This window comes from Lissotriton helveticus, chromosome 1_1 (genome assembly GCF_964261635.1).
Source record: "Lissotriton helveticus chromosome 1_1, aLisHel1.1, whole genome shotgun sequence".
Lineage (NCBI taxonomy): Eukaryota > Metazoa > Chordata > Amphibia > Caudata > Salamandridae > Lissotriton > Lissotriton helveticus.
Genome location: NC_136057.1, coordinates 1,816,921,841 through 1,816,948,635, shown reverse-complemented (window position 1 = coordinate 1,816,948,635; position 26,795 = coordinate 1,816,921,841). Strand labels below are relative to the sequence as shown.

Genomic DNA, 26,795 nt, shown 5'->3' with positions numbered 1-26,795 from the left:
GAGGATCCAAAAATACAGGTACAAGCCAGCAGCAAACCTCTTTTACACCTACATCACCCAGAGGTAATTCTAGAGGTGGATACAGGGGTAAAAACAACAAGGGTAGAGGTCGCGGAAACAACAACAACCGCAACTCTCCAACCCCAAAACAGTGACTTCATACAGCTCCCCCCAGACCATATAACACCGGTCGGGGGACGCCTATCACAGTTCCTACCTGTCTGGGAAAACATCACATCAGACAGGTGGGTGAGACAAATTATCCAACATGGTTATTGCCTAGAACTCACAGCTACCCCACCAAACATCCCCCCCCAAACAGCGTCCAATGAAACAAGATCACCTGACACTGTTAAAACAAGAAGTACTATCCCTGCTAGAAAAGCTTGCCATAGAGAAAGTTCCACAGCACCAACAAGGAACAGGAGTATACTCCCTATACTTCCTAATTCCCAAAAAGGACGGGTCTCTAAGGCCAATACTGGACCTAAGACCTCTCAACGCATACATAAATTCGGAACATTTCCACATGGTCACGCTCCAACAAGTACTGCCTTTACTGAAGAAAGGGGACTTTCTTTCTACACTGGATCTAAAAGACGCTTACTTTCATATCCCGATTCACAAAGCCCACAGAAAATACCTCAGGTTTGTGGTAGAAGGACAACATTATCAGTTCAAAGTCCTTCCGTTTGGTGTCACAACGGCACCAAGGGTGTTCAGAAAATGCCTGGCAGTGGTGGCAGCTCACCTAAGAAGACAACAAATTCATGTCTTCCCATACTTGGACGACTGGCTAATAAAGGCCAGGTCACAAGAGGAATGTCTTCAAAACACACAAAAGACAATTCAGCTACTACACCAGCTAGGGTTCACGGTGAACTACACAAAGTCACACCTACAACCAAACAAGGTTCAACAATATCTGGGGGCTACTATAGACACAGAAAAAGCCAAAGTGTACCCCAACCCAGTCAGGATCCAAACAATGCTTACAGTCATTCAAAGATTTCAGCCACAACACTCACTACCAGCAAGAGTGTTCATGCAGCTATTAGGGATGATGTCATCCTGCATACTGCTAATACCATATGCCAAACTACAAATGCGTCCGCTACAAGAATGCTTAGCGACACAGTGGAATCAGGCTCAAGGGCAGATTACAGATCTGGTGTTGGTAGACGACCGCACACACCGCTCTCTGAAGTGGTGGAACATAACAAACATTGCCAAGGGGCGGTCGTTCCTAGAACCAATTCCACAGGTGACAATAACAGCGGACGCATCGCTCACCGGATGGGGAGCACATATGGACAAATACACAGTACAAGGAAGGTGGAGTGTGCAGGAAAGAAGACTGCACATCAATCATCTAGAACTACTAGCAGTGTTTCTAGCATTGAAAGCCTTCCAAATACATGTTACCAACAAAGCAGTCCTGATCAGAACAGACAACATGACAGCAATGTATTATATTCAAAAACAGGGGGGGACGCACTCTCTCCAACTATCCAGACTAGCACAGGAAATTTGGAGATGGGCCATTCCTCAAAACGTCTATCTGTTAGCCGAACACCTACCAGGAGTCCAAAACCAGATAGCAGACATCTTAAGCAGACAGTCGGAACAAATACACAAATGGGAACTGCACCACCAAATACTGCAGCCATTCTTCCAAAGATGGGGACAACCAGAGATAGACCTCTTTGCCACTCATCAGAACGCAAAATGCCAAAGCTTCGCGTCCAGGTATCCACATCACCTGTCGCAGGGCAATGCGTTATGGATAAATTGGTCCAACAAATTTGCATACGCTTTTCCCCCTCTCCCACTAATCCCATTAGTGGTCAGGAAGCTGCAACAACATTCAATGACCATGATACTAGTAGCACCCACGTGGGCAAGACAGCCGTGGTTCACCACGCTCCTGCAACTCTCACAAGTGCCACATCAAAAGCTACGAATTCTACCCATGCACCTTACACAGAACCATGGAGAAATAATGCACCCAGACCCAACTCAATTGAACTTAGCGATCTGGCTCCTGAAATCCTAGAATTTGGGTACTTAGATCTACCCCCAAATTGCATGGAGATAATTAAACAAGCGAGACGTCCAACCACCAGAGCATGCTATGCAGCTAAGTGGAAGAGGTTTGCTATACACTGTACTAATAACAATATCAACCCTCTGGACGTGTCAACAAAAGAGATTATTTGCTACTTATTACACTTACAGCAATGTAATCTAGCGTACACATCTATCAGAGTACATCTAGCAGCTATAGCAGCGTACCTACAAAACAGGCAACACATATCACTGTTCAGAGTACCAGCGATAAAAGCATTCATGGAAGGCCTTAAAAGAGTCATTCCACCAAGATTACCACCTTCCCCAGTCTGGAACCTCAACGTAGTACTCACCAGACTAATGGGGCCACCCTTCGAACCTATGCATAGGTGCGAAATACAATTCCTTACATGGAAGGTGGCTTTCCTTATAGCCATTACCTCACTCAGGAGAGTAAGTGAATTACAGGCATTGACAATACAAGAACCATTCCTACAGTTACACCAGAATAAAGTGGTTCTTAGAACAAACCCAAAGTTCTTGCCTAAAGTAATTTCAGCATTCCACATCAATCAGCCAGTGGAATTACCAGTCTTCTTTCCAAAGCCACAGACGGTGGCAGAAAGGGCTCTACATACACTAGATGTCAAAAGAGCCATTTTGTACTACATAGAAAGAACACAAAACTTCAGGAAAACTAAACAACTGTTTGTAGCATTTTCCCCAACACATAAGGGCAATCCTATCTCTAAAGCAGGCATCGCTAGATGGATTGTAAGATGTATACAAATATGTTACATTAAAGCAAAGAGAACATTAACTGTTCCTCCTAGAGCTCATTCTACACGAAAACTAGGAGCATCTATGGCATTCTTAGGGAACATTCCCCTAGATGACATATGTAGAGCAGCAACTTGGTCTACACCACATACATTCACAAAGCACTACTGTGTTGATGTACAGGCTGCACAACAAGCCAGAGTGGGCCAGGCTGTATTAAAAACTCTATTTCAAACAGTTGCGACAGACACTGGTGACCACCGCTAGGGAGGTAACTGCTTTACAATCTATTCATAAATGTACCATCTGCAGCCCATATGCCTCGAACGGAATATGCTACTTACCAGTATGCATCTGTTCTTGGCATAGAGGGCTGCAGAGTGGTACATGCCCTCCCTGCCTCCCCGGAAACCTGTGTCTGTCCCAACATTATCTTATTTAGATACACTTACATGGGCATATCTTTATGTACTATACTACACTACTCCATCTAACCCTACTATGGCAAAACAATCTAAGGATGGAGTCGATGCCCATGCGCACTAACACCGAGAGGAGGAGTCATCTATGACGAAAAAGACTTCTCCAGAAGAAAAACAAAGTGCAATCATCCGAGCCCAACACCAGATGGCGATCTATTCATAAACGTACCACTCTGCAGCCCTCTATGCCAAGAACAGATGCATACTGGTAAGTAGCATATTCCTTATCTAGTTTCAGCAAGGTAAATAAAGCAGTTGCACGATAATCACTTCTTTAGAAAAATGCTGTACTTAATCTTAATGGTTGCATTTGTAAATGGGAAGTTCTTATTATAAAGATAGTCTCAAGTCTCTTGTCTTAGTATTAAAAATAATACCATGAATTAATCTCACATCAGCTCTTTAAGGTTGGTCAAGATCAAGTAATGCCAGTGGGCTAATTTATCCAAAAATCAGCCCTGTCAGTCACTGAGCCCCCAAGCGCGGCAAGCGCGCCTCACCAGGTACCTTAGGGACTCCTTTACTGGCGATCGTTACTGCCTCGTGCACCTGATGGCCTCAAGCGCCCCGCGCCTACTAGAACGCACTCGTTCCTGGTCCCGGCCGGTCCCTCCTGCTCCCCCGCCTGCTCTCGACAATCCAATGAGCGGCGGGGAGCTGGCCGGGCACTCAGATGCTGGGCCAGCAGGCCGGGGACAGAAGACACTCGGGAGACTCCCTCGGCGAGGACAGGTCACTTCTTCCCGGGTCCGGCGGTGATCGCGCAGCACTCCCAGGGGTCCCGAGGACGGGGACCAATCCAGTCGCGGCTTTCGGGGCGAGCCTCCCTGCACACCCGGGAGTCAGCCAATGGCAGTGCGGCTCCCGGGGTAGGCCCGCGATGACGCTCCGTCTCCCAACCAATCACGACGCGGCAGAGACTATGACGCTGCGGCACACAGGCCAATCCCGTCGCGGCGTCAGTGAGGGGGCTCGGTTCCTTCAGCCAATGGGAGCGCGGCGGCTCCGATCTTCGCCGCTGCAGCTCCTGGACACAGAGGCAACTCGTAGAGGGTGTTTCTGGCCCCGGCCCACGACGGTGATTTGGCGGCAAGAGATTTTCGGGGCCGCAGATCACGGTCAGCCGGATTCCCCACCAGTAGATCAACAGGGGGAATGTAGGACGCAGGAAAACACTCCGGGTCCCTCCTCACCCCCTAAATCTGTGCCGAAGAGCACAGCGATCGATCCTCACGGCTGGCAAGTAATAATCACACGTTGGAGCAGGCCACCACACGATCTCTCAGCAGTTTTTGGCAAAGCTTTAGGAACCTGTAACCCTGGGTTCCAAACAGGAGGCCAGCTCTTCTCGGGCCCTTGGAGATTCAAGTTTGTAGACACAGCACACAGCAAAGTCTTGCAGTTTCAAGCAGGCAGGGTCACAGCACACAGCAAAGTCCCTTTCTCCTCCTCAGCTTTCAGTTGCAACGGCAGAACAGGTCAGCCCTTAGAGCACACAGCAAGGCAATCTTCCTTTAGTTCTCCAGCAGCCCTTCTTCCAGCAGAGGTTCCTTCTTGATTGTAGAATCTTAGAATCTAATCTTCTGTAGTCAGGGATCGTTCCCTTATACTCCTAAAAGTCTTTGAAGTCCTTTGAAGTCTCTTGTGCAAGGGGGCCCTGAGCCCGGTCTAAACCAGTTCTGGGGGTTGCGGAGCGATGGGTGTTTCTGGTTTTCTTCTTCCTGACAGCTTCAGGGTCAGAGGTGACAGTTGGCCGGCAAGAGGGGGAGCCAGCATGGTGGTCAGGCAGGCACAGCCCTTCACTACCAGGCGCTATCTCCTCCCGCCTCCCCGGCAGAAGATGTGGCCTTTCATCCACGGGTTGACTCCGACCCCCTCCCTCCGGGGGCTCTGCAGCCCCTGTCACCCTCAGACCAGACAGGCATTCCACAAACAGACCCAGGCACACAGAAAGGTTTAGACAAGAGAACAGCCACTTTCTAAAAGTACTATTCTCAAACACAGGATTTAAGAACAACCTTCACTAAAAGATGTGTTATTAAATTCTGAGATCAGGGATATCTTTCACTTATGTCCCATCTTGTTCCTCTGAGGAGATAGGCGGGTATCCATTGGGACCAGCCTCCCCCATGTTATTCTATGGAGCAAGATAGCCTTACAGCGGTGAGCGCACAAAATGGCTGCTGCCCACTGCCAGAGCATGTGACCTGCACTAGTACATGCTCTACCTTATCCATACACTGCCCCCTGCCCAGGGGGGTACCTTGAGCCTTCCATAGGGGTGACTGATGTGCACAGACAGGGAAGGGTTAGGCCCAGCCAGTGGAGACACTGGCCAGGGGGACAGGGCAGTCCACTGACTGCACACAGGCCCTGCGCTGGCAGGCCTGAGTCACCATTTTAGGGCTACTCATGTGGGTGGCGCAATCTGCGCTGCAGGCCCACTAGTAGCATCTGTCATCACCAGCCCTGGCACACATAGTGCACTTTACTAGGGACTTCATGGTGATGCAAGTATGCCAATCAGGTATATTTAATCAATAAGGCAATTTACAGAGGGAGCACTTACACTCTGGCACTGATCAGCAGTGGCAGAGTGTCCAAAACATCTAAACCAGCAAAAACGAAATCCAGCACAGCATCAAAAATTACATGAGTCAGAGGCAAAAAGATGGGGGAAAAACCACGCCAAGGGTGTCAGGTCTAACACTTACCTTTGCCGCATGACATGGGGCTAAAGTATTCAGAAAATCAAATTTGAGAGGAACCTATCACCTGATCTGGATCTGACCAGGGGGTGATTGGAAAACAGCACTCAGAACACCCTTTGGGCACCTTGATTATCATGTGATGCGGTTTGACCTCTGTAATGCCTGTGTTGTTTTCCAGAGTTTTATGAACAATGTCTTGTCAGACTTGATCTTTCCGACAATAGCCATCTACTTAGAGGAAATCATTGTCAAGCAAGTTCTGCAGTGTTTGATAGAAAACAATTGTTGACTAAACCCAAAAAAGTGTCTGTTTGGAAATGATTCTGTAGACTGTTTGGGATTGGTTCTTTCCTCTGGAAAATAGCCATAGACACTCAGAAGATTCAATTCAGTCTAGATTTGCTTACTTCTACTTCAGTAAAGAAACACAGAGCTTTTTTGGCCTAGCATACCACTACAGGAAATGCATCAAGAAATTCTCCAAGCAGTCGCTCCGATCATCGATCTGCTCAAGAAGATTAAATTAAGTTATAGTGTCACCCTAGCCTTTGAAAGGCTTAAGAAATAGTTATTTCCAGCTCCCATATTACAACAGCCTGATGCCGCCAAGCCCTTCATTCTTGAGACTGATGTCCCAGATCTATCTAAGGTAGCAGTCATGATTCAGCTCCGTCTAGATGGAGAAAAACATCTATTTCCCTTCTTCTCAAAAACTTCTCTCCAGCAGAAAAAAACTATTCTGTTTTGGAGAAAGAACTTCAGGCTATACAGGCAGCATTTATTGAATGGAGATGCTTTTACTGGGAGCCTAATTTCGAGTGACTCTTCAACGGATCACAGGATTCTTCAAGTTTTCCAATAGGCAGAGTGTCGTAATAATAGGCAAGTTTGCTGGGCATTCTTTATTAAACTTTTTTTTTCTTATCTACATTCACAGCTCTGAGAATGTTATCGCTGATTCACTGTCTGGTGATATAATGAATCCGACGAATCCCAAATTATTTAGAAAATCACATGAAATAGTAGGTCTTTCCTACATACTAAGAAGGCATACTACCTGTCGCCAAGAAGTCCTGCTCTTGACAAATACTTGCTGTGACCTTTGATGAGCTATGCACTATTTTTGATTGGAGTTAATTTATTTTTTTGCTTCTCATCTTGAATTTGGCCTGTGTTTCTCACTTCAGCTCTCATCCCAATACTTTGTAGTCAATTGTTCCCAGTCTGGCTGCTCAAGCAAAGTATTCTTTGGATGCCAAGAAAGTTGTAGGAAAATATTTTAACAATACTTAGGCATCTATGCAAACAAGACTGCTCTTGCTGCTTTTCTGTCTTCAGCAGAAAGGAGCATTGTCTCTCAGAAAGATATCTATAGAGGTTGTAGCTTGCATAGCAATTTTGCATCAATGATATTTTCTTATTTGTTCCATGAGGATCATAGGAGCCATTGCAGCTTTTTTTAATCTCATGCAGAAACCTGCAAAACTGTCAAATAGAACACTTCAGACCGTCAGAAGATGTTACTGTTAAGACATCTAATTTAAATTGTTAATTCTAAAACAGATGCTCAAATTCAGTTTTAAAATTATATGAAGTGAATGATGTCTATAAGTATTCACTAGTTTTGACAGGACTTTCAATCAGGCAACAAAACAACCTTCATAAATGCCACAAAAAAATATCCCTACAATAAATATCACATAATTGTTACCCAATAACTATAAACGATCTAAACAAAGTAAAAACCCTGTTGCAATCCACAGGGGCGTCTTTAGCACTGGTGGCGCCCGGTGCAACAATCACTTTTGGCGCCCCCCACGCCTCATGACCACTTCATTGGATTCTCTCACTACCACCTGCAAAAGTGCTCCTCATCTCTCCTATCATAAGATATTGCTAAACACAACACCCCCCTGAGGTCACAGCGCCCACTCCACAGGTCAGCACCCAGTGCGGCTGCACCAGTTGCACTACACTAAAGCCGGCCCTGGCAATCCATAATTGCGAAGTGTGCATAGTTTATATCAATGTTTCACTTATCTTCCTTATATTATATCTTCACCACATATTCAAGAAATACCATTTCTCTGTTAAAATAATATCAGATAAAAACACATTTATTAAATAGAGTACAGATTCACTCATTGACAAATTTAGTTGAATTTCTTTTGGACATTGCTTCTGATGTCCAAAACCGTTTGCAAGTCAAGCCGAACTTTGTTAGAGCATATTGGACATTCTGTACATAATTGTGTGACCTGGCTAACCCCCATCCAACAATTCACTTTTGAGAAATGCCCATAAACATGCTTTGTGGGCATTTGGTAACCAAAACAATAATATAAACTAAGCCATCCCACCATCAAGGTAAATGATAGTTCTTCTCTGTTGCTCATTTATAACAATATGTGTTAACCCCTTTGCCACGGGGGTTATTCCCCCACGGCGCAGGGTGGAGTGGGGGGGGGGGCCGCGGTGCTCGTGACGAGCCCAGCTCTTCATGAGGCCCAGTGGCGCTGTGCTCATGACGAGCTGGGCTCGTCACGACTCCGCCCACTGATTGATTCTCCCGCACAGGCGGGGAATCAATTGCACGTGGGCGGACCACGACCGTTATGACAAGTCCAGCTCGTCATGAGCACAGCTCCACTGTGCCTCATGATGAGCTGGGCTCGTCATAAGCATGGAAGGGGTTAAGTGAATTGCAGTGCAACTACCAAAAAACGTCTTTTTTCGAAATGAGGTTTTATGCTAGCCTGTGCCTGCATCTGAACGGAAATTAAAATGGAAGTTGGCGAGGTGATGGCAATATGTTAACAGATGTATAGAGTTTAATATGCCCTTCAGCATCCAAACCCCAGATGGCAATGAAAAACAGAAGGCTAGTCAGATCAGAAAAGATATATCTTCAGGGTTTTCTTAAACTGAGGAAATTCACTTTGTCGTCTAATATGTTGTGAGTTAATTCCAGAACTTGAAATCTACCTGGGAAAAACACTCAACCCAGTTGTAATGAGGTGGTTAATGGGTTGGGTGCCTTATCTGTATACAAAAAAGTGATTGTTGGAATGCTTGAATTCATTTCAGCCACTGGTAATTACTTGGGGCTAAATACCAGTCTAATGTTATTTTGCATACCATGCCATTTCAGTATGGACCAAGCCATATGTAAATCAGTCTTGACCCTGCTCCAATAGGAACAGTCCAGCCTGAACTGCTAGGCCAGGGCCTTTCTGAACTGGAACACAAGCAACACAAGACTGGCTATATCCTTGTTAGGGCTCATCAGTCAGGTATAGTTTGGTTCCAGCGGCACATGGTGCAAGGAAACCATCCCTGGGCATATCTGTCCCTCGCTTGTTTATAAGGTTAAAGCCAGTTTTTGAGGTGTCTTGCAGCATTTCAGAATGAAGATGTATGTGGCAAAGTTTATGCTTTTAACTTAGCTATGAACTTGACTGGATGCTGTGTATATCACTAAGAAGTGTGGCCGTGTGCTATCTAGCTAAGTTCCTTTAACCACCCTTGCTATTAAAAATTTGCATAACCTGCAACTGGCCTTTGTTAGGGACAGTGGTCGCTAGAAGAAAGGAATGACCAAAGTTGATTTTAGCTCCAATTGTTGTCATAGCTGTTGCATCTCTTTGAGGTTATTCATGTAGTTTACTTGATCTTTCCATAGTTTGCGTGGTATGTGGAGGAGGATAATATGGTTGTATAATTGTATCCCTATTTGATACATTTTCATTGACTGTAACTCCCACATCTTCCGACTTGAGCTTGATTATTGCAGACCCAACAGAAGAGGGTGGGCAGTTTAATTGCATTTTTAGGGAGTGTGTAATTTCCAGTATAAAAACTCTGTTTTTGCCTGATTGAGGTACATATAATTATTCCCCCACTGAATCAGTCTGAAAGCTTTTCCTTGACAGTCCTTAACTTTGTTTTACATCATTAGGCAAACAGATCACCTAGGTATCATCAGTGCAGTTGTAGAATCATACCTAGTGATTTAAGGATATAGTTTAGGTTATCATGGACAATAAAGAGGAAGGTAGAGAAGCAAGAGCCCTGCTGAAATTATTATTTTTTTCCCATTGGCTCCACCTCTTTCACTAGATATTAGCCTTTTTTACTGAGAAAAGCATAGAATTGTCTCCATGTTTCTTCTGTCACCACTTCCATTTCATTCAGTAGAGTTTGGTGTTAAAGGTAATGATGGCAGCTCTTAGGTATTCAAGCATTAGGAACACCCAGTCTCCTGGGTCTAGAAATACCAAGATGATTTGATTGCATACCCAACAGTGTGATTTCCAAGTCTTGGTTGGGATGGAAACCTGACTGTCAATTCCTTGGAATGTTGATGCTGACTAGATGTACTTGCAGCTGAGGGAGTAGCCAGGAAATTAAAATGCCCACCCCCCCACCCCCACTTTGAACCAAACTTCTAAGTACACCGAATGAACAAAGTAATTAAACTCAGCCTTTCCTAGACTAGTCCACTTACACCTAGCCACCTATCTTCTATCCTTCATCCATCCATTCCTTCACCTTTTCATCCATCCATCTATGCATTCATACATCCAATGATCATTTCATTCACACATCGATATCCATTCTTTCACTGTTCCATCCATTTATTGACACTTTCACATTTCTATTCATCGTTCCATCCTTTCATCCTTCCAGCTTTACGCCATTCCTTCCTTTGTTCTTTTCATCCTACCTTCCTTCCACGTTTCCTTTTAGCTTATCATTCTTCAGTATTTTCTACCTTTCATCTTCTCCCTTCTTCTTTTTCAGTTTCAGTCTACCACCTTTCTTTCTTTACATTATTTTTTTCTTACCTTTCTCTTCCCCGTAGCTCTATGTGCTGCCAGCCAAATGTCCTTCTCAAATATTTTCATGATTTCTGTCTCTTTCATTGAACTTCTCTCACTTTAGCAGCCCTTCCCTGCAGACTGCAACCAGAAGAGTGAAGAGGTACGTGGAAAACCTTTAGTGGGCCCTAGATTACAAACAAGGCCATCCGGTGTAGTGGCTCTCCCTATCAAGCTGCTAAAGAGGGGGGTTCAAGACACCACAGCCTATAGCTTAAGAGCCGCAGCCTTTTCCCGTACCTTTAATAGTAAAGGCATACATTATATTGGGCAGTTGTTCCCTGTATTATCAGGATCAGGACTTTTTTTTATTTAAAAGTAAATTTGTCCATACTGTTTATGGTCTTCTGGTATGTCTTTGGTGACAAAGACTTATTTATAATCTCTTGGAAACTATGGAGAACATATATGTATTGTCATTTAATGCCTTGATGGATGTGGGTCTTCTGTGCACGATGCCACATTCAACTTCTTTTATATCTGTGCTTCCCAACGACGACCACCTGTGCAATAAAGAAATTACATGCTGATAATGTGGCATTGCTTCTTATAAGGACTGTCTGTTCTGTTTACTAATATCCCTCAACATACTTACTTTAAGAGAGAATGGTGGGAAGTCTTTTATAGGGCAGATGCGGTGTTTGTGGATTCAGTGATGTTGTGGTAAACATTTGTTTTAAATCCTTGAATGTAATATACTTATTAAGCTATGCATAACTTGCATTAAACATTTTGGGACCCACCCCTCCTTGCGCTAGAGCAATTTGATCACCTTAAAGAACCATATAAATGGTAAAACAAAAAACATAAAACTCTCCCAACAGTTATGTCATTGATTCAAATAATTCAGTAGAAATTCATTAAGAGTGACAAATAATTAAAGCAGCAAGGTCCCACAACCTCATCAGTATATTCTTAATGTATTAAACAGTGACATAACATGCGATGAAATTAAGCATTCATTCCCCACCCATAGATGAGTCAAAGTCCCGAGAGCAAAAAGTACATCACACTAAAGATACCATCCCCTTTTACATAATAATAAGCTGATAGAATTTCATTAAATCTTTCATCATTATTAATCGATAACATAAGATAGCGATCTATATATTTTCAAATTCTCGCAATAGCTGAAAATAGCAATCCTTGGCACTTTATTATTATTGGCGCGAGGCCACCAAGCACTACAAATCTGGCAAATAAATGTGACTTCCGCTCCTGTGATAATATTTAATTAAATAAATTGTTGCTCACAGAAGCGCAAACTTATGCATATCATTGGCACCCACCGGCTTGCGTCTTAGGCACTGAAAACTGACAGTGCATTTACATTTAAACAGCTTAACCAGTGTGCAGTAAAAATCACAGAACATCTTATACATTTAAGTATTTTATTAAATCAGAAAGCTGTGCCCTTTATCAATATAATGATGTAGCATATCATCTGAAATCAGGGTATCCCAATCTACCAGACTACTGGGTTGCACTCACATGTATATCATACAAACAGAATTCCAAAAAACAGCTGATGTTTACTTCACTTTCTCTGCAGTTGTTAAGCACAGAGAAAAGCTAGAGGAAGAATTGCAATAATAAGCACATTATCCAGGCTTGTACATAAATAAATTCCATATCTCAATATTTTGGTGATTTCAGCTATACCTATCTGAAATATATAAACACCTGTCTCATAATGGAAATTAAAGCTATCAGGAATTAAAACTCAAATCAATTAAAGACACCCAAAAATGCTACTATTCATCAACTGTACAGCCATTGACAGGAAAAGCCCAAACATGACCATTAGGTGATCCCTAAAAATGATAAAGTCTGAAGGAGCTTACTGTTGCCCCGCATGAAGCTGTTGATTGCAGTGTTAAAGCACTTAAAAATGCTCTTGGGATAAATAAAGGTAATGAGCAAAAGGGTTAAAAAATGTTGATAAGAAGATGACCTTTAACACAAAAATAGAGACAGTAATCCAGTTTCACATCCTAATGACATATACACATTTTAATGTCTGGCATGACTGTGTTAACTGTCTGCTAGTGTAATGTAATGAAGAATAAGGAAGAACAAAATACAGAGAAGGGATTTGTCCCACCTCCCTTCTGTGATTGCTTACTGAAAGTATCAGTTTTGTATCAGTCCATAGGAGAGTATACTTAGAGTTTAGCAGTGGGTCAGCATGATTCAGCAATTGCTTTATTGGAAGTTTAATTAATATTTTAGGTCTCGTCTAGGCCGCGCCTGCGCTGTCTCTTCAAGACATTCTGCATTCAGATCTGGACTTGAAGTTCCACCTATTTTTCAGTCCATCTTTTCAATTTGCTCCTTTTACTGTCCTTTGTAAATGATGGCTTTTGATTCATGAATAGGCTTAGTGGTCTCTCTTCAGTACCTCCTTTTCTCCTGTTGTAACCTCCCATGAGGACTGCCCCAGTAACATTTGTTGTTGCTCGTGTGTTTTATTTACAGTATGTGAGCACTATTTTCTTAAATGACTTTCTACTATTGCAGGCACGCCACGCTGTCCTGCAACTGTTTTTTTTTAAGCAGCGCTATCTTGTGTTTTTGCTTCAGCATTAACAAAGGCGGTTGCGCCTTTTGTTTTCTTCTGCGTGGGTTGCCCAACTCTATCTTAACGCTGCACATGCCCAACTATATATTTTTAAAGCAGTGTGACACGCCATGCTTTATCCTATGCTGTTTTTTAAGCCATGCTTTATGTTATTTTTTTTTCACCAGTGCGGCATGCTTCAGCTTCAACAATGGCGGCCGCACCTTTCTTTTCTTATGCGTGGCTGGCTCAACTCAATCTTTACACTGAACATGATCTAACATATATATTTTTAAAGTAGCGCAGCATGTTTTATTTTCAGCAGCACTACCCGCCCTGCTTCAGCTTGAACAATGCCTTTCTTCTGCACGGCTCGGCCAACTCGATCTTGGTCCTCCACTCCCTCATCCCTACTCCTCTCCCATGTCACAGCCCCCCATCCCTGATTCTTTTCCCATATGACCCCATCCGACTCCCCTACACTAACTTAGCTAACTTAAATATGCATAGGTGTCGTGCTTCATGTTTTAGCACAGCGCCCGCTTTTATTATTATAATTTTTTATTAGTATGGCACCCGCTCACGGGCCGCCATGCGCATAACTTTCATATAAATGGGTGCCGCACTTGAGGTTTCAGTATGGCGCAGCTTTCATATATATATATATATATATATATTTTTTTTTCAAAAAAAGAACGAACTCAGCCGGGCTCCTGTCCACAGCCCAGCAGCTCGAGTTCACCACCGCTCAAACGCGATCCAGAAGCAATTTCTTCAAGTTGTTATTTTTATTATTTTACAACACCATTAGTTCAAAGGAGGACGGTCAATGTATATATATATATATATATATATATATATATATATATATATATATATATATATATACGGTCGCCATTTAGGGTGTTTTACTTTCCCGATAACTTTGGCGTTGTTTGACGAATCTTCGTGAAATTTTCAAAACTAGTGGTGCGCTCAGGTCAGCTCCTGTCTTGAAAGTTTTGGGGTGGTTCGTCAAGAGGGGGCTGAGAAAAAAGGGGGTCCCAAAACACGTTTTCCCCATGTTATTTTCCATAGGAAACTTTGGACAAAGCTGAAGCCCGAACTGCTGAACGGAATTACACCAAATTTGACAAAAAGTTAGGCCTTGGTTCAGAAAGAGACCTTTTTTAAAATGGTGTAAATCCTTTCAGTCTTTCCTGAGAAATTAGAAAAAGAAAAAGTTTTGATATCTGTGGCCAAGAAGGGTTTGCGAACCCTGCCGACCACGAGCTTCATTCCAATTGGCTACAACACTCCACACCAGGAAGTGTTGGCAGCCATCTTGTGACTCTGTAGAACCGAGTCACAAGAAAACAGAAAAACAATAAAAAGGGGTCAGGGTAGAAATATCTTGAACCCCTAGGCCTGCTCAGGGGGTCCAGGGCCCAAAAAAGAATTTTTTTGTTATAATTTCGGCGGAAATCACGTTGGGGTCGCGAATCCCGCCGATATTATTTTAAAAAACATGATGTGGGGGCGTGGCCAAGATGGCGGCCTGAGCGGACGTGTGCTCTGGTGGCTCCCTGTTCCGATCCCCCTTAATGCCCTTTTATACACCCTAATCGACCCCCCCAAGCACCTTGGGGTCTGCCTATCTTAACCGGGTGCTTCGTGCCCACCTCTCCGGGTCAGAGATCCAACCCGCAAGCCCTCCAGACACCTTCCTGGCCGTGGGCGTCCCGCCGGATGGGGGCGAAAGATAATGGCGGCTGGCCCTGCGGAGTGACTGCAGCGAACCTGACCCCTTCCGGCGAGCCGCCCGCGATCTCTGCTTGCTGGCCGGGGGATACGGGACGGAGCAGGCGACGGGCAGCGAGAGCGACTGCCTGCACGGCACACTTGGCAGCAGGAGACAGGTCTGGCGGGGAGGCGCTAAAATCGAGGCCCCGGCTTTGGGCCTGCGTGGGGCCTGTGTGCGGGCCCTCCGGCGCCCCGGAGAGCAGACGCCTACAGAGTCCGGATTGTGGCGGCCCGTGAGAGCTGACGACCTGGCTGTGGCACCCGAGACCCCTTACAGAGGTGAGAGGCGCCACGCAGGACCGGTGCATGCTGGAAGTTCGGGGGGCAAACTCGGGTCCCCGGCGTCGGGCCTAGTGGGCCCTGCTGGATCTCTACTTGCTGGCCGGGAGACACAGGATAGAGCAGGCGACGGGCGGCGAGAGCGACTGCTTGCACGGCACACCTGGCGGCGGGAGACAGGTCCGGCGGGGAGGCGCTAAAATCGGGGCCCCGGCTTTGGGCCTGCGCGGGGCCAATGTGTGGGCCCTCCGGCGCCCCGGAGAGCAGACGCCTACAGAGTCCAGATTGTGGCGGCCCGTGAGAGCTGACGACCAGGCTGTGGTGCCCGTGGCCCCCTGCAGAGGTGAGAGGCGCCGCGCAGGACCAGTGCATGCTGGAAGCTCGGGGGGCCAACTCGAGCCCCCGGTGTCGGGCCTAGTAGGCCCTGCTGGCCACGGACCATCAGCATCTGTGCGCGAGGGTGGTGCAGAACAAAAGAGTTAAACACACCAGCGAGCCCCGGGAGGGGGACCAGGCCACGCATATAGGAGGCCACGGACGGCGGGCCCCAACAGACTGACCACTAGAGATCGGCTGAGGCGGAGCACAAGGGGGTCTTGGACACCATTTTGCGAGATCCGGTCAGGGCCTAGAGGTTCCTAGCAGAACTTCCCACAGTGGGCCCCGATGGGCCTAGTTTGCATCAGGGCCCAGTAACAGATACCTAACTGAGGCAGCGGTCAGCACGAGGCGAGGCCCCCTTTCGACGATCGCTGAGGCCGGCTGCCTAGCACTTACCGCAGGGCTGACGCTCACCACGCCGCAGGGGAAGATTATTCCTGGGAACATACCGGCACACGCCCGTGCCCCGAGGCCCCTGAGTGCCTCACACATAGACCCGGGGACAACATCGCAGACGCCATGGCACACCTTAGGAAGAAGGGGGACCGCACACTTCCGGAGATGCTCGCGAAAACCCAGACCAGAACTGATAAGGGACCACCCTCCCCCAAAGTCACGAAAAAGCCACCGGTACCCTCAGATGACCAGTTGCCCATCACCAAGTCCTTTCTAGAGTCCTTGTTTAACTCCCTCCGGGACGATTTCAAATCATTACAGCAGGAAGTGGCTGGGGAGGTTAAGGAACTCAGAAGGGATGTGGAAGGCCTCGGAGAACGCGCGTTTGCTATCGAAGACGCCGATCAAACCCGGAGCGAAGAGATCGAACAACTCCAGCAGGAGGTCTTGCGGCTCCAGATCAACAACTTGACCTACAGGCCCACGCAGAGGACTTGGAAAACCGGTCCCGTCGAAACAACATACATTTCCGTGGGGTCCCTCAGAAAGCAGAGGGGTCCGACATCACTGTCTACCTGCAGGACCTTTTCCGTAACATCCTAGGGGAATCCTCCAACTTCGCCATCAGGATAGACAGAGCGCATAGGGTGGGGCTACCTAGACGCTCGCCTGCCCCGCCTCCCGATGTCCTGGCCTTCCTCCCTGACTTCCCGCTTAAAGAGAGGATCCTCCGGGAGGCCCGTCAGCACCAGCCTATTCAATTACGAGGTCACCCCATAGCCTTATATCAAGACCTCTCGGCCATCACTCTACAAAAGAGGAAAACATTCAAGGTGGCCACGGACTTCCTACATCAGCACGAGATTCCATACTCCTGGGGCCACCCGTTCCGCCTCATATTCAAGTGGAATGGTACCCTACAGCAGATGCGGTCCCTCAAGGACACGTGTGCACTACTAGGCATAGAGTTGGACGACGACACGTCACTGGGGAAATCTTCACAGAAACAATCCAGGGGAGGCTGGCAGGTGGTGAACCGCAGACGCTCCCCAGAACTGCGCTCGAAACCCGAAGCCCACATCATCTCGCAGGAGAGAGCCACGGCTATCTCAGAAGTGGCCAAAGAAACGTCATCTTCTGATTAAATTACGACCCTGGGGGAGGGTCATCTCAGCACATTTGTATGCGGGACGGGGGGGACAGGCGGGGGGCCACCGAAACTGCCACTGGACTTCACCCCACTAAGTAACGTTACCACAGCCCTGTGCTGGACTGGCAGACTGGGACTTTGAACTTTCACAGTTGAGATGTTGGGGACGGGGGGGCGGAAGAAGGGGGGGTTGGGACCGGGACTTTGGGGGTTGGGTCGGGGGTGCTGGGATTGGGGTGGTAGGTGGGCGGGGGAGGCCATGGGGGGAAGGGGGGACAGGTGTTGTGGAAGGGGGTACCGGTGTGTTCCGTTTAGAGAAGCGACAGGCAGAGGGTCACTGGGAGGCTTTAGACTACAACATGGAGGGGGGGACGTACACACGCCCATGGCTGAAGAGTCCATCCAAGTCCTCACCTTGAATGTCAAGGGGCTCAACAACCCTATCAAGAGAAGGGCGGTGCTATCCTACTTAGAGCACTCTGGTGCAGCCATATGCTTGTTGCAGGAGATACATTTACTCGCCAAGGACTGGCATCGTATGAAGTCCTGGGCTTTTCCGCTACAGTTCTACTCATCCCTCACGGAGAAAAAGGCAGGGGTAGCTCTGTTATTTGCACGACACTTCAGGGGCAAAGTGGGTGAAAAGGTAGCAGAAACCAAGGGCAGACTCCTGGCCTACAAGGTACATATAGGGGACTTGTCGATCACATTGGGGTCCATCTACGCGCCCAATACCAAACAAGAAGCCTTTCCTAAAGGGGCTCTAGCTGATGTGGTAGGGACCAACACGAGATACACGCTGGTGGGCGGGGACATCAACATAGTTATGGACAACAAAAAAGATAGGTCGGGTCTGAGGTTTGGCGACACGGGTGCATTATCCACCAAAGGGGGACAGTGGCAGGCTAGCAGCGGTTCCTAGATTTTTGGAGAGAGGCCCATCCCACTTCCCCAGGGTACACCTTTTATTCTCCGGTACACCACACGTATTCTAGGATAGATTATTTCTTCAGCTCAACTGAAGTAGGCCCTTTGGTCCAGGACATCGAGGTCACCCCAGCGGCGCTATCGGACCATGACGCGTTGGCAATCGGCCTGTCAGTCCCATGCGTGCAAGGGCAAATGGCGTCTGAGGGAAAGCCTGTTACACCGCAAAGGGGTTGCACAGCAGATTTCCAAAAGCATTGCAGATTATCTGAGCATAAATGACACGGGCGAGGTGGCCATGCCGGCGGTCTGGGGTGCACTCAAGGCGGTAGTTCGGGGGGACCTAATTGCGCTCGCGGCAGCGGACAATAAGGAGCGAAAAGAAAGACGCCAGGCGCTAACAGAGCAAGTGCTGGAACTTGAAAGAGCTCACTGCCGGACGGGGGCTCCCAGGATCTGGCGCAAACTGAAGGCAGCGAGGGCACAACTCGCGAGTCTGGACCTCGACCGCGTGGAATACGCGGCTCTGCGCCTCCGTCATACATACTATGTGGGGGGGGGACAGGACCGGACGCCTGCTGGCCAGTAAGCTCAAAGCCAAAATCGTCCGCTCCACGATCCCTGTTGTTCAGGTAGAGGAAGGTAGGGAGGTCAGAGAGGACGATCAAATAGCGGAAGCATTCAGGGCTTTCTACGCCGCCTTATACACAGCAGACGCGTCCTTAGACACCGAGGCACGGCAAGCGTATTTAGATGAGGCGAGGGTCACAGCTCTCAATGAGTCAAACGCCCAATCTCTGGAGGCCCCTATACGTTTGGAGGAAGTGATTTCGGCGATAGCACGCCTTAAGCCGCTGAAAGCCCCGGGCCCAGATGGTTTCTCCGCAGGGTTCTACAAAACGTTTTGCCCCCTCATAGCCCCAATTTTAACTAGACTATTCAACTCTTTTCAAGGCCCCGGCTCCATCCCACAGGACATGTTGGAAGCAGACATCATCGTCCTGCCGAAACCGGGCAAGGACACGACCCAATGCGTGGTCTACCGTCCGATTTCGCTGCTCAACCTAGACTTAAAACTCTTTACCGGGATCCTGGCTGCCAGACTTGGTCCCTGCCTCCCAGGGATAATAGAGCCTGACCAAGCGGGTTTCATACCTAAACGGCAATGTGCGGATAACACCAAACGCCTGATGCACGTCATTGATAAGGCACACTTCAATGACTCCTATCAGTCGACGCCGAAAAAGCGTTCGACAGAGTGGATTGGGCTCATCTAGACGAGACATTGGCGTGATTCGGAATAGGTGAGCGGTTCCGCTCATGGATAGCCAGCTGCTACGCGGCACCGCGGGCAACCATCAGGGTTAACGGGACGGGCTCCCAGCCATTTGACATCAGGCGCGGCACTAGGCAGGGATGTCCACTTTCGCCGCTCCTGTTCGCCCTATATATATATATATATATGCTCGCTCAGCGTGTCCGGGACAACCAGTCTATCACGGGCATCAGATTCGGGGGCGAAAGACTATATGCAGATGACCTCTTGGTTTCCGTGGGCAATGCATTCCTCAGCGAGATGACGCTGTTCGGGAGGGTCTCGGGCTTTAAAATGAACGTTGGTAAGTCAGCGATTCTCCCTTTGGGGCGCAACGCATGCCTAGCTAACAGAGGACTGTTGCAAATAGGAGGGCTGACCACGCAATTGTCGTTGCCATATCTGGGGATCGTCCTGACACCCGCCACGGCTCAAACGGTTGAACAGAACTACGCCAAGCTCCTCACAACCATCCAAGGGGATGTCCAGCGTTGGCGCTAACAGCCACTCTCCTGGCTTGGGCGAACGGCGGCTGTCAAGATGTCCCTGCTGCCTAAGGTGTTATACCTCTTTCAAACTATCCCGGTCACTCCACCTTTGGGCATGATTAAGAAATTTCAGGACATAATACAATGGGCTGGAAAGCGATCTCGGCTTCGACGTGATTTAGTAATGCGGACGACTGCGGAAGGCGGACTGGGCGTCCCAGATCTACAAAGATATTTTCAGGCAGCACAGCTACGCTACCTCTTCGAATGGTCCCGCTCGATGTCTGAAAAACGCTGGCTATTCCACGATAGGGCAATGGCAGGCATGCCGCTATGGAGAGTCCCTTTCCTGGCACGGCCGGACAGACCAGCGTACATCAAGAAGTCCCCCATCACCCGTACGCTTCTTCAGGTCTGGGACAAGGTGGCAGTAGCCAAAGGCTTAACATCGTTCCCATCGCCAATGACGCCCCTGCTGAATAATCCGGCGTTTCCGCCGGGGACGGCCCCTGGCTCTTTCCCCCAGTGGCGGCTGACGGATTGTCGGTCAGCCGGGCACCTGTTTGACACAGAAGGCTTCATGCAACTGAACGACATACGGGACTTGTACGGGATGGACAAACCACAAAGATTCCAGTACTTTCAGCTCCGACATTGGCTTACAAGCACCGACGTCTTACCGCAAGTTAGCCGACATCTCACGGCGTACGAGAAATGGCTCGTCACTAAAACTGCTCACACACGGGCCATTACGGAACTGTACAAACTACTTGCCCCCCCTCCTCTCGCGACTAGATCGGCGGGCCAACAACGGTGGGAACGGGAGCTAGGGCGTACACTCTCGGATATGGAATGGCAAGAAATTTACCACAGAGCCCACCATACGGCCAGAAACGTGGCCAGTCGGGAGGCGGCGGTTAAGGTGGCATACTACTGGCTCCTGACACCAGCATGGCTCCACCAGAGCAACCCAAGACGTGATCCTAACTGCTGGAGGGGCTGTGGGCAAATTGGGACCATGCTTCACCTACTATGGGAATGCGCGGAAGTGCAAGAATTCTGGGAGGCAGTGCTCCGGGATATAGACCAACACTTTGACACAGAAATCCCTCGCTTCCCAGCTTACACTGTACTGGACCTCCCGAACAAAATCACGTTCCCACTCAATTCAGTAAGGGGGAAACAAATGGGTTTGGCAATGGGGGCAGCGACCCAGCACATCCTTTCCCTATGGGGTACGCCGAGGAAACCTACGCACACGGGATGGCTCCACCGATTGTGGTACGTGATGCGAATGGAAAGGATACAAGCATCCCATACGCAAACTACTGACTCCTTTAGGGAAACGTGGCAGCCGCTAGTCACACTACTCACACAGAAATTCAATGAGCTAACCTGCCCAAAATATCTTAGGATCCTCCGATTGGTTGATGAATTTCACAAGCAACCAGAGGGCTGAAACAGAGACACCTGATGCTGAACATACAGAGAGTTACGTAGCAAGGCAGCGGAGCACACCGGAAAGAGGGGGTAAGGGGCGGGGTAGTTGGGGAGGGAGGATGTTGGGGTTGGGGTGGGCAGGCCGGGAAGTTCGGGTACGGGAGATAATGATTGCATGGTTCAAGAGAATCGCCTATACCTTTGCTTGCATGGACACAGTGCACTCTCCCAGAGAAAAGGCGGTCACAGCACGGGCAGAGAGGGAGATAAGAGTTAACCTACTTTACTGTGCTTGTCCAATTTTTTTATTGTGCTTTGCAGCTGAAACTAATAAACATAAATTTAATTTAAAAAAAACATGAAGTGCGGGACTCCAGCGCTTCGTTTTCAAAAAGCCCCCGGGTGGGCCAGGTCCATAGGGCACTGCCAATTAATGAGCGAGGGCCTGCGGTGGCGCCCGCAGCCCCGGGGACCACCACCTCCCCGGAGCTTGTTTTTTAATCTGTGGGGGGCCTCCCAGGCCCCGGAGAGGTGCCGCCCCCGGGCTTTTTTAAAAAATGCATGGGGGCACACGGCCCCATCGCTGCGCCGGGGTCCACCACCTCCCCGGGGCTCTTTATTTAAAATATTTTAAAACATGCGTCATGGACAAGAGCCCCCCACATGCCCTGGGGACCACCACCTACCCAGGGCACATAATCATTGCAATTCGGGGGTCCATAACGGACCCCCAGCCCCGGTGTCCACCCTGGGGCTTTCAAACCTAAGGGAGGGGGGCTGTGAACGCCCCCCTCCAGGACCTCCTGATGGCCCTGGGGACCGCCACCCCCTAGGGCCGGCTCCTGCAGTGTCCTGGGGTGCCCACCCCCAGGACACAGCTATTTGCTATGGCAGGTCAGAGCCGTGCGGCTCCCGCCCTGCCATAGCGAACTCTGCTTTGGATTTTGGAAGAGAGAGCTGGTTTCCTGCTCTCACTTCCAAAATCCAAAGCAGATTGTTTTTCCATAAGGGGAGCTGCATGTCAGCAGCTCCCCGTGTGGAAAAGCAATGCCAGCTCCCGCAGGAGGCGGGAAGCCGGCGGGACTGTGGGAGCATTGGGGCTCCCCGCACGGTCCCCAACGGAGTGGCCAGGCCCGGGGGGATGGAGTCCTCGGGGCTAGAAGTGGCCCTGGAGGGGTGCCACGCGGCCCTCCCCCCAAAAATAAAAAAAGGAAAGGCGGACCCCGGGGGTTGGGGACCCCGGGGCCATAAATGGCCTGAGGAGGGGAGCCACGCGCGCCCCTCCAAAAATTTTAAATAACATTTTAAATACTGTCCATGCCCCGGGGGATGGGGTCCCCGGGGCCGCAAATGGCCTCGGGAGCGGGGCCACGCAACCCTCTTCCCATATATATATTTTTTAATTGCAAAATAGGGGTCAGGCTCTGGGGGATGGGGTCCCCAGGGCCCAAAAAATAGGAAAAGAAGGGGGCCCACACAGCCCCCCTTCCTAAAAATAAAATATAAACCAGCATCGCGCGGGAGGCCCTACCCCCTCAGTACATCACTCCGAGGGGCGTCCCTTGGCACGTTGTAAGTTGGAGAATTAATTCCCCTTGAATACTGGGAGTCCCTGGGCGCCAACTAGCCCACCAGGTACCTCCAGTAAGCACCACAGGGCTGCGTTGCAGAGAAGTGGTCCGAGGCCACACCCCTTTTTATACCTCTCTGCAACGCAGCTCTGTGGCGCCTTCTGGAGATACCTGGTGGGCTAGTTGCACCCAAGGGACCCTCAGGATTCAAGGGGACTTAATCCCCCAACTTAAAAAGCGCCACGGGAACATTTGCACAGTGGTGAAGGCAGGGGGCAGGGCCTGATGTGACAAGTGTGCAAACATATGTAGTTACTTGGACATGTACCACTGAGACATCCATTCACTCACCAACACACCCATACACACACTCACCCACCCATACAGCTGTTTCCACATGCACTCTTGAACCCATACACCCAATGAATCAACCACTCACACATCTATGCACAGAGTCACACACCTCCCACCCACCCACATACACACTCAGTCTCCCATACAAATACTCAGTTAACCAATCAATAACCCATATAGACACTCATGTAGCTTCTGACCAACCCATGCGCAGCTTGCACAACAGACTGATACAGACATTCACACAGTTTAGTTACTAACCCATGATTTCAGTAAGACACATTTAATCACTCACTTATACAGTCAGCCACGCACCTACTAAATCCTCCATCCAGACACTTATACACCCACTCATTCTTCAATACACCTTGGCATATATATAAAACATATTTAAACTTTAAAGAAACTCACTGTCACTGGATGATATCATCAGTGATGACATCAGTGAAGTAATTTGAGATGTCATCAGTGATGTCACTGACCATGTCATGAATGATTTTAATTTGATATAGTGTGTGCTAAAACTGCAGTTACGCACTATTATTTTTTCTTTTCCTATTACAAAATCTAAAATTATCCCTACATGTCTTAAGTCAGAGTGTCCTAAACATATAAGACCTCAGCACAGTGCATGGGCATGCTGAGCAGTTGCCTGTGGGCCCCACGAGCATAAGGGCCCCATGCAGACCAGAATGTAACACTAATTTTCCATTAAACATTTTTATTCCTGTGAGTGGTTGTGTAGGAGGGCCTGGTGCACTGCTTCGTCCGGGGGCCTATAATGCTGTTAAGAGGGCCCTGCCTAAGCTGTCATTTCAGTTGTGTTCTCTGTGTTTGTAATCGTGCACTAGACATGTGCATATGATCAGACACATTATCCTAGCACAGTTATGATAGGGCTGAAGGTTGTAGAACCATATGCTTCATTTAATCCTCTACATCACAGATGTATGCACATTTCAGAACCCCATTGCAGTTGTAATTTATGCTTTTTCATGTTGTTTTCCTAAATGTTTGCCATGCCCAAGCTAGGACTGGTGACTCAGAGGACTAATACATCCATCCACTTCAGGGATCTTTGTTTGACCTCAAAGTTGTAGGTTTGAATTCTGGCTGATCCTCTCATCCTTTCGAAGTCGACAACATGAGTACCATTGAGTTGGGTAACAATACACCTGATATTTCAGTGCCAAAATACTTTTCAAGGTGAACTCGAGCTTTACAAATGCATGCTGTGTGATGTTAGTATTCTAAAATGCAGTTTGTGAGGTTGTGTACTTTGCTCATAATTTAGGCATGACTTGCTTCTAAATTTATAGGATAAAGACATACCTCCAATCTCTAACAGTAGCTTTTTGCTACCTCAATAGTGTGCATTGTCGTGGAACGGGTGCACCACATATAACCAGAAAAACCAAAGGAGCTTTTCATAAACTGAATTTTGTATTATGTAATGTAGTACTATATTAGCGTCTTTGACCCTTGGTTTCTTTTCCTGTTTTCTGTTAGATATCTGCTTGAAGGAGACAATGTCCTTGGCTGACAGCCTGTACAACCTACAGCTTATCCAAGAGTTTTGCCAAGAGTATCTGAATCAGTGCTGCCACTTCACTCTGGAAGACATGCTCTACGCATCCTCTTCCATTAAGGTAGGTCAACTCTCTGTGCACAATTACTGGAAGCCATTTTGCCTCATTGATTTGAAAGCTCTTGCTGCTACCCGTTTAATGTACCGCCGTCGCAGATGCCACAATTTGCTCCTAAAGTGTGAAGACAAAATGAATAGCAAGTGCTTTTCCCAGGAGAATCAGGTAGGCAGTATTGTATTTCTTTGGGGTAGCATTTCAAAACATTTCTTAGATTAATCCAGTCATTTATTTATTGGAGTACAGTCAATTATTTATATAAGGTAAGACATCTCAGCTCGAATCATGAGGGTGTGCACAGATGCACCGCATAGTTGTATGGCTGTTTTTAAGACATTACACTCCGTAAAGCGCATACACTTAATTCAAAAATTGCTTGAGGTAGTGTATGAGCTGCAGATAGACCAGCTCGGAAACAGGGACAGGCAGTCATTGTTTCCTATTTCCAAGCTGTGTTGCCTGCAGCTCATGCACAAACTCATAGAATTTCGAATTTAAGTTTATTTTCTTTGGAAAAACAATGTTTTAAGTATTGGTGAACAGATCTGGTCTTCGCCACTTTGTATCATAATACGTCCCAGGGACATGTCATAAACAACGTCTTATTGGATGAATTTTCAATCTGCCCCTTTGTTGCAAACTGGTCAATTTTGCTCCTTTACATCTGGAACTGTCCTCCATCCCCAATTGATAAGGGAAGTGCATTGAAAGGCTGAAATCCTATTCTTGTCTTCCATATTATGTCTATCGGCGATTTTAAGTCTAGGGGAGTGGTTCTTATCTTATTGACTTCTATGGTCACCTTCTGAATCACTTGTTGAAGCCTGGGATACTTGCCTAAACAATTTCTACGACTTGACCTGACAACAACACACTAAAATACAGAAGCAAATTCTCATCAAACGAGCACACATATTATGAAATATTGTATTGAAATCAAGAACACATTTTGGTTTTACCAAAAACAAAATTTACATTTTAGTGAGAAGTTAGAGCTTTTCAAAATGTGGTTTATTTCTCAAAGAAGAAACAGTACTAGAATTGAACATATTACTTGTCATTTTTGTTCCTATTTCATGCTCTCTTTTTATCACTGCATACTAGGGCCTGAATTGAGGTCCCTGAACATTCATACTAGATTCTGTTTGGTTAATTTGTGCTTCCTGGCTCCTCAAACCCCTGGTAACCAGTGCCACTGCATCTGGTTCCTCTTTGATAGCTGTGCCACTGTTTGATAAAGGCTGTCTATAAACTGTTAATCAAATATCTCAATGCCTGTTAGTTTATCTTAAGTCCTCGGTAAAAGAAGGTTCAATTTAGGATTATATCACACACGACACGGGATTGTGGTCCATGTGTATTTGTCCTAGTTCCTAGTTATATAGTCCCCTAGTGACATGACTTAGGCTTCATTTTAAAGATCCCACTTAAATTATCACTGAAAGTGTGCAAGTCGTAATGTACTCATGTACGTATATGGTTTTCACATGTTCATAATGTAGGAAATGCACATATTTCATATGATTATAGTATGAAGCTTATGTATTCTTTTTCTTTTTACTAATTTTCCTAGTAAATTATGC

General features: G+C 47.3%; 1 protein-coding gene across 4 annotated transcripts in view; it reads left to right on the top strand.

Moving 5' to 3' along the window:
- The window catches only part of CAMSAP2 (calmodulin regulated spectrin associated protein family member 2), a 563,571-nt gene that overhangs the window by 357,485 nt on the left and 179,291 nt on the right, over nucleotides 1-26,795 (top strand). For all 4 annotated transcript variants that reach the window (XM_078640959.1, XM_078640956.1, XM_078640954.1 and 1 more), the window contains one exon: nucleotides 25,076-25,215. In XM_078640959.1, coding sequence (XP_078497085.1) covers nucleotides 25,076-25,215 — 140 coding nt within the window. The remainder of the gene's footprint in view (nucleotides 1-25,075; nucleotides 25,216-26,795) is intronic.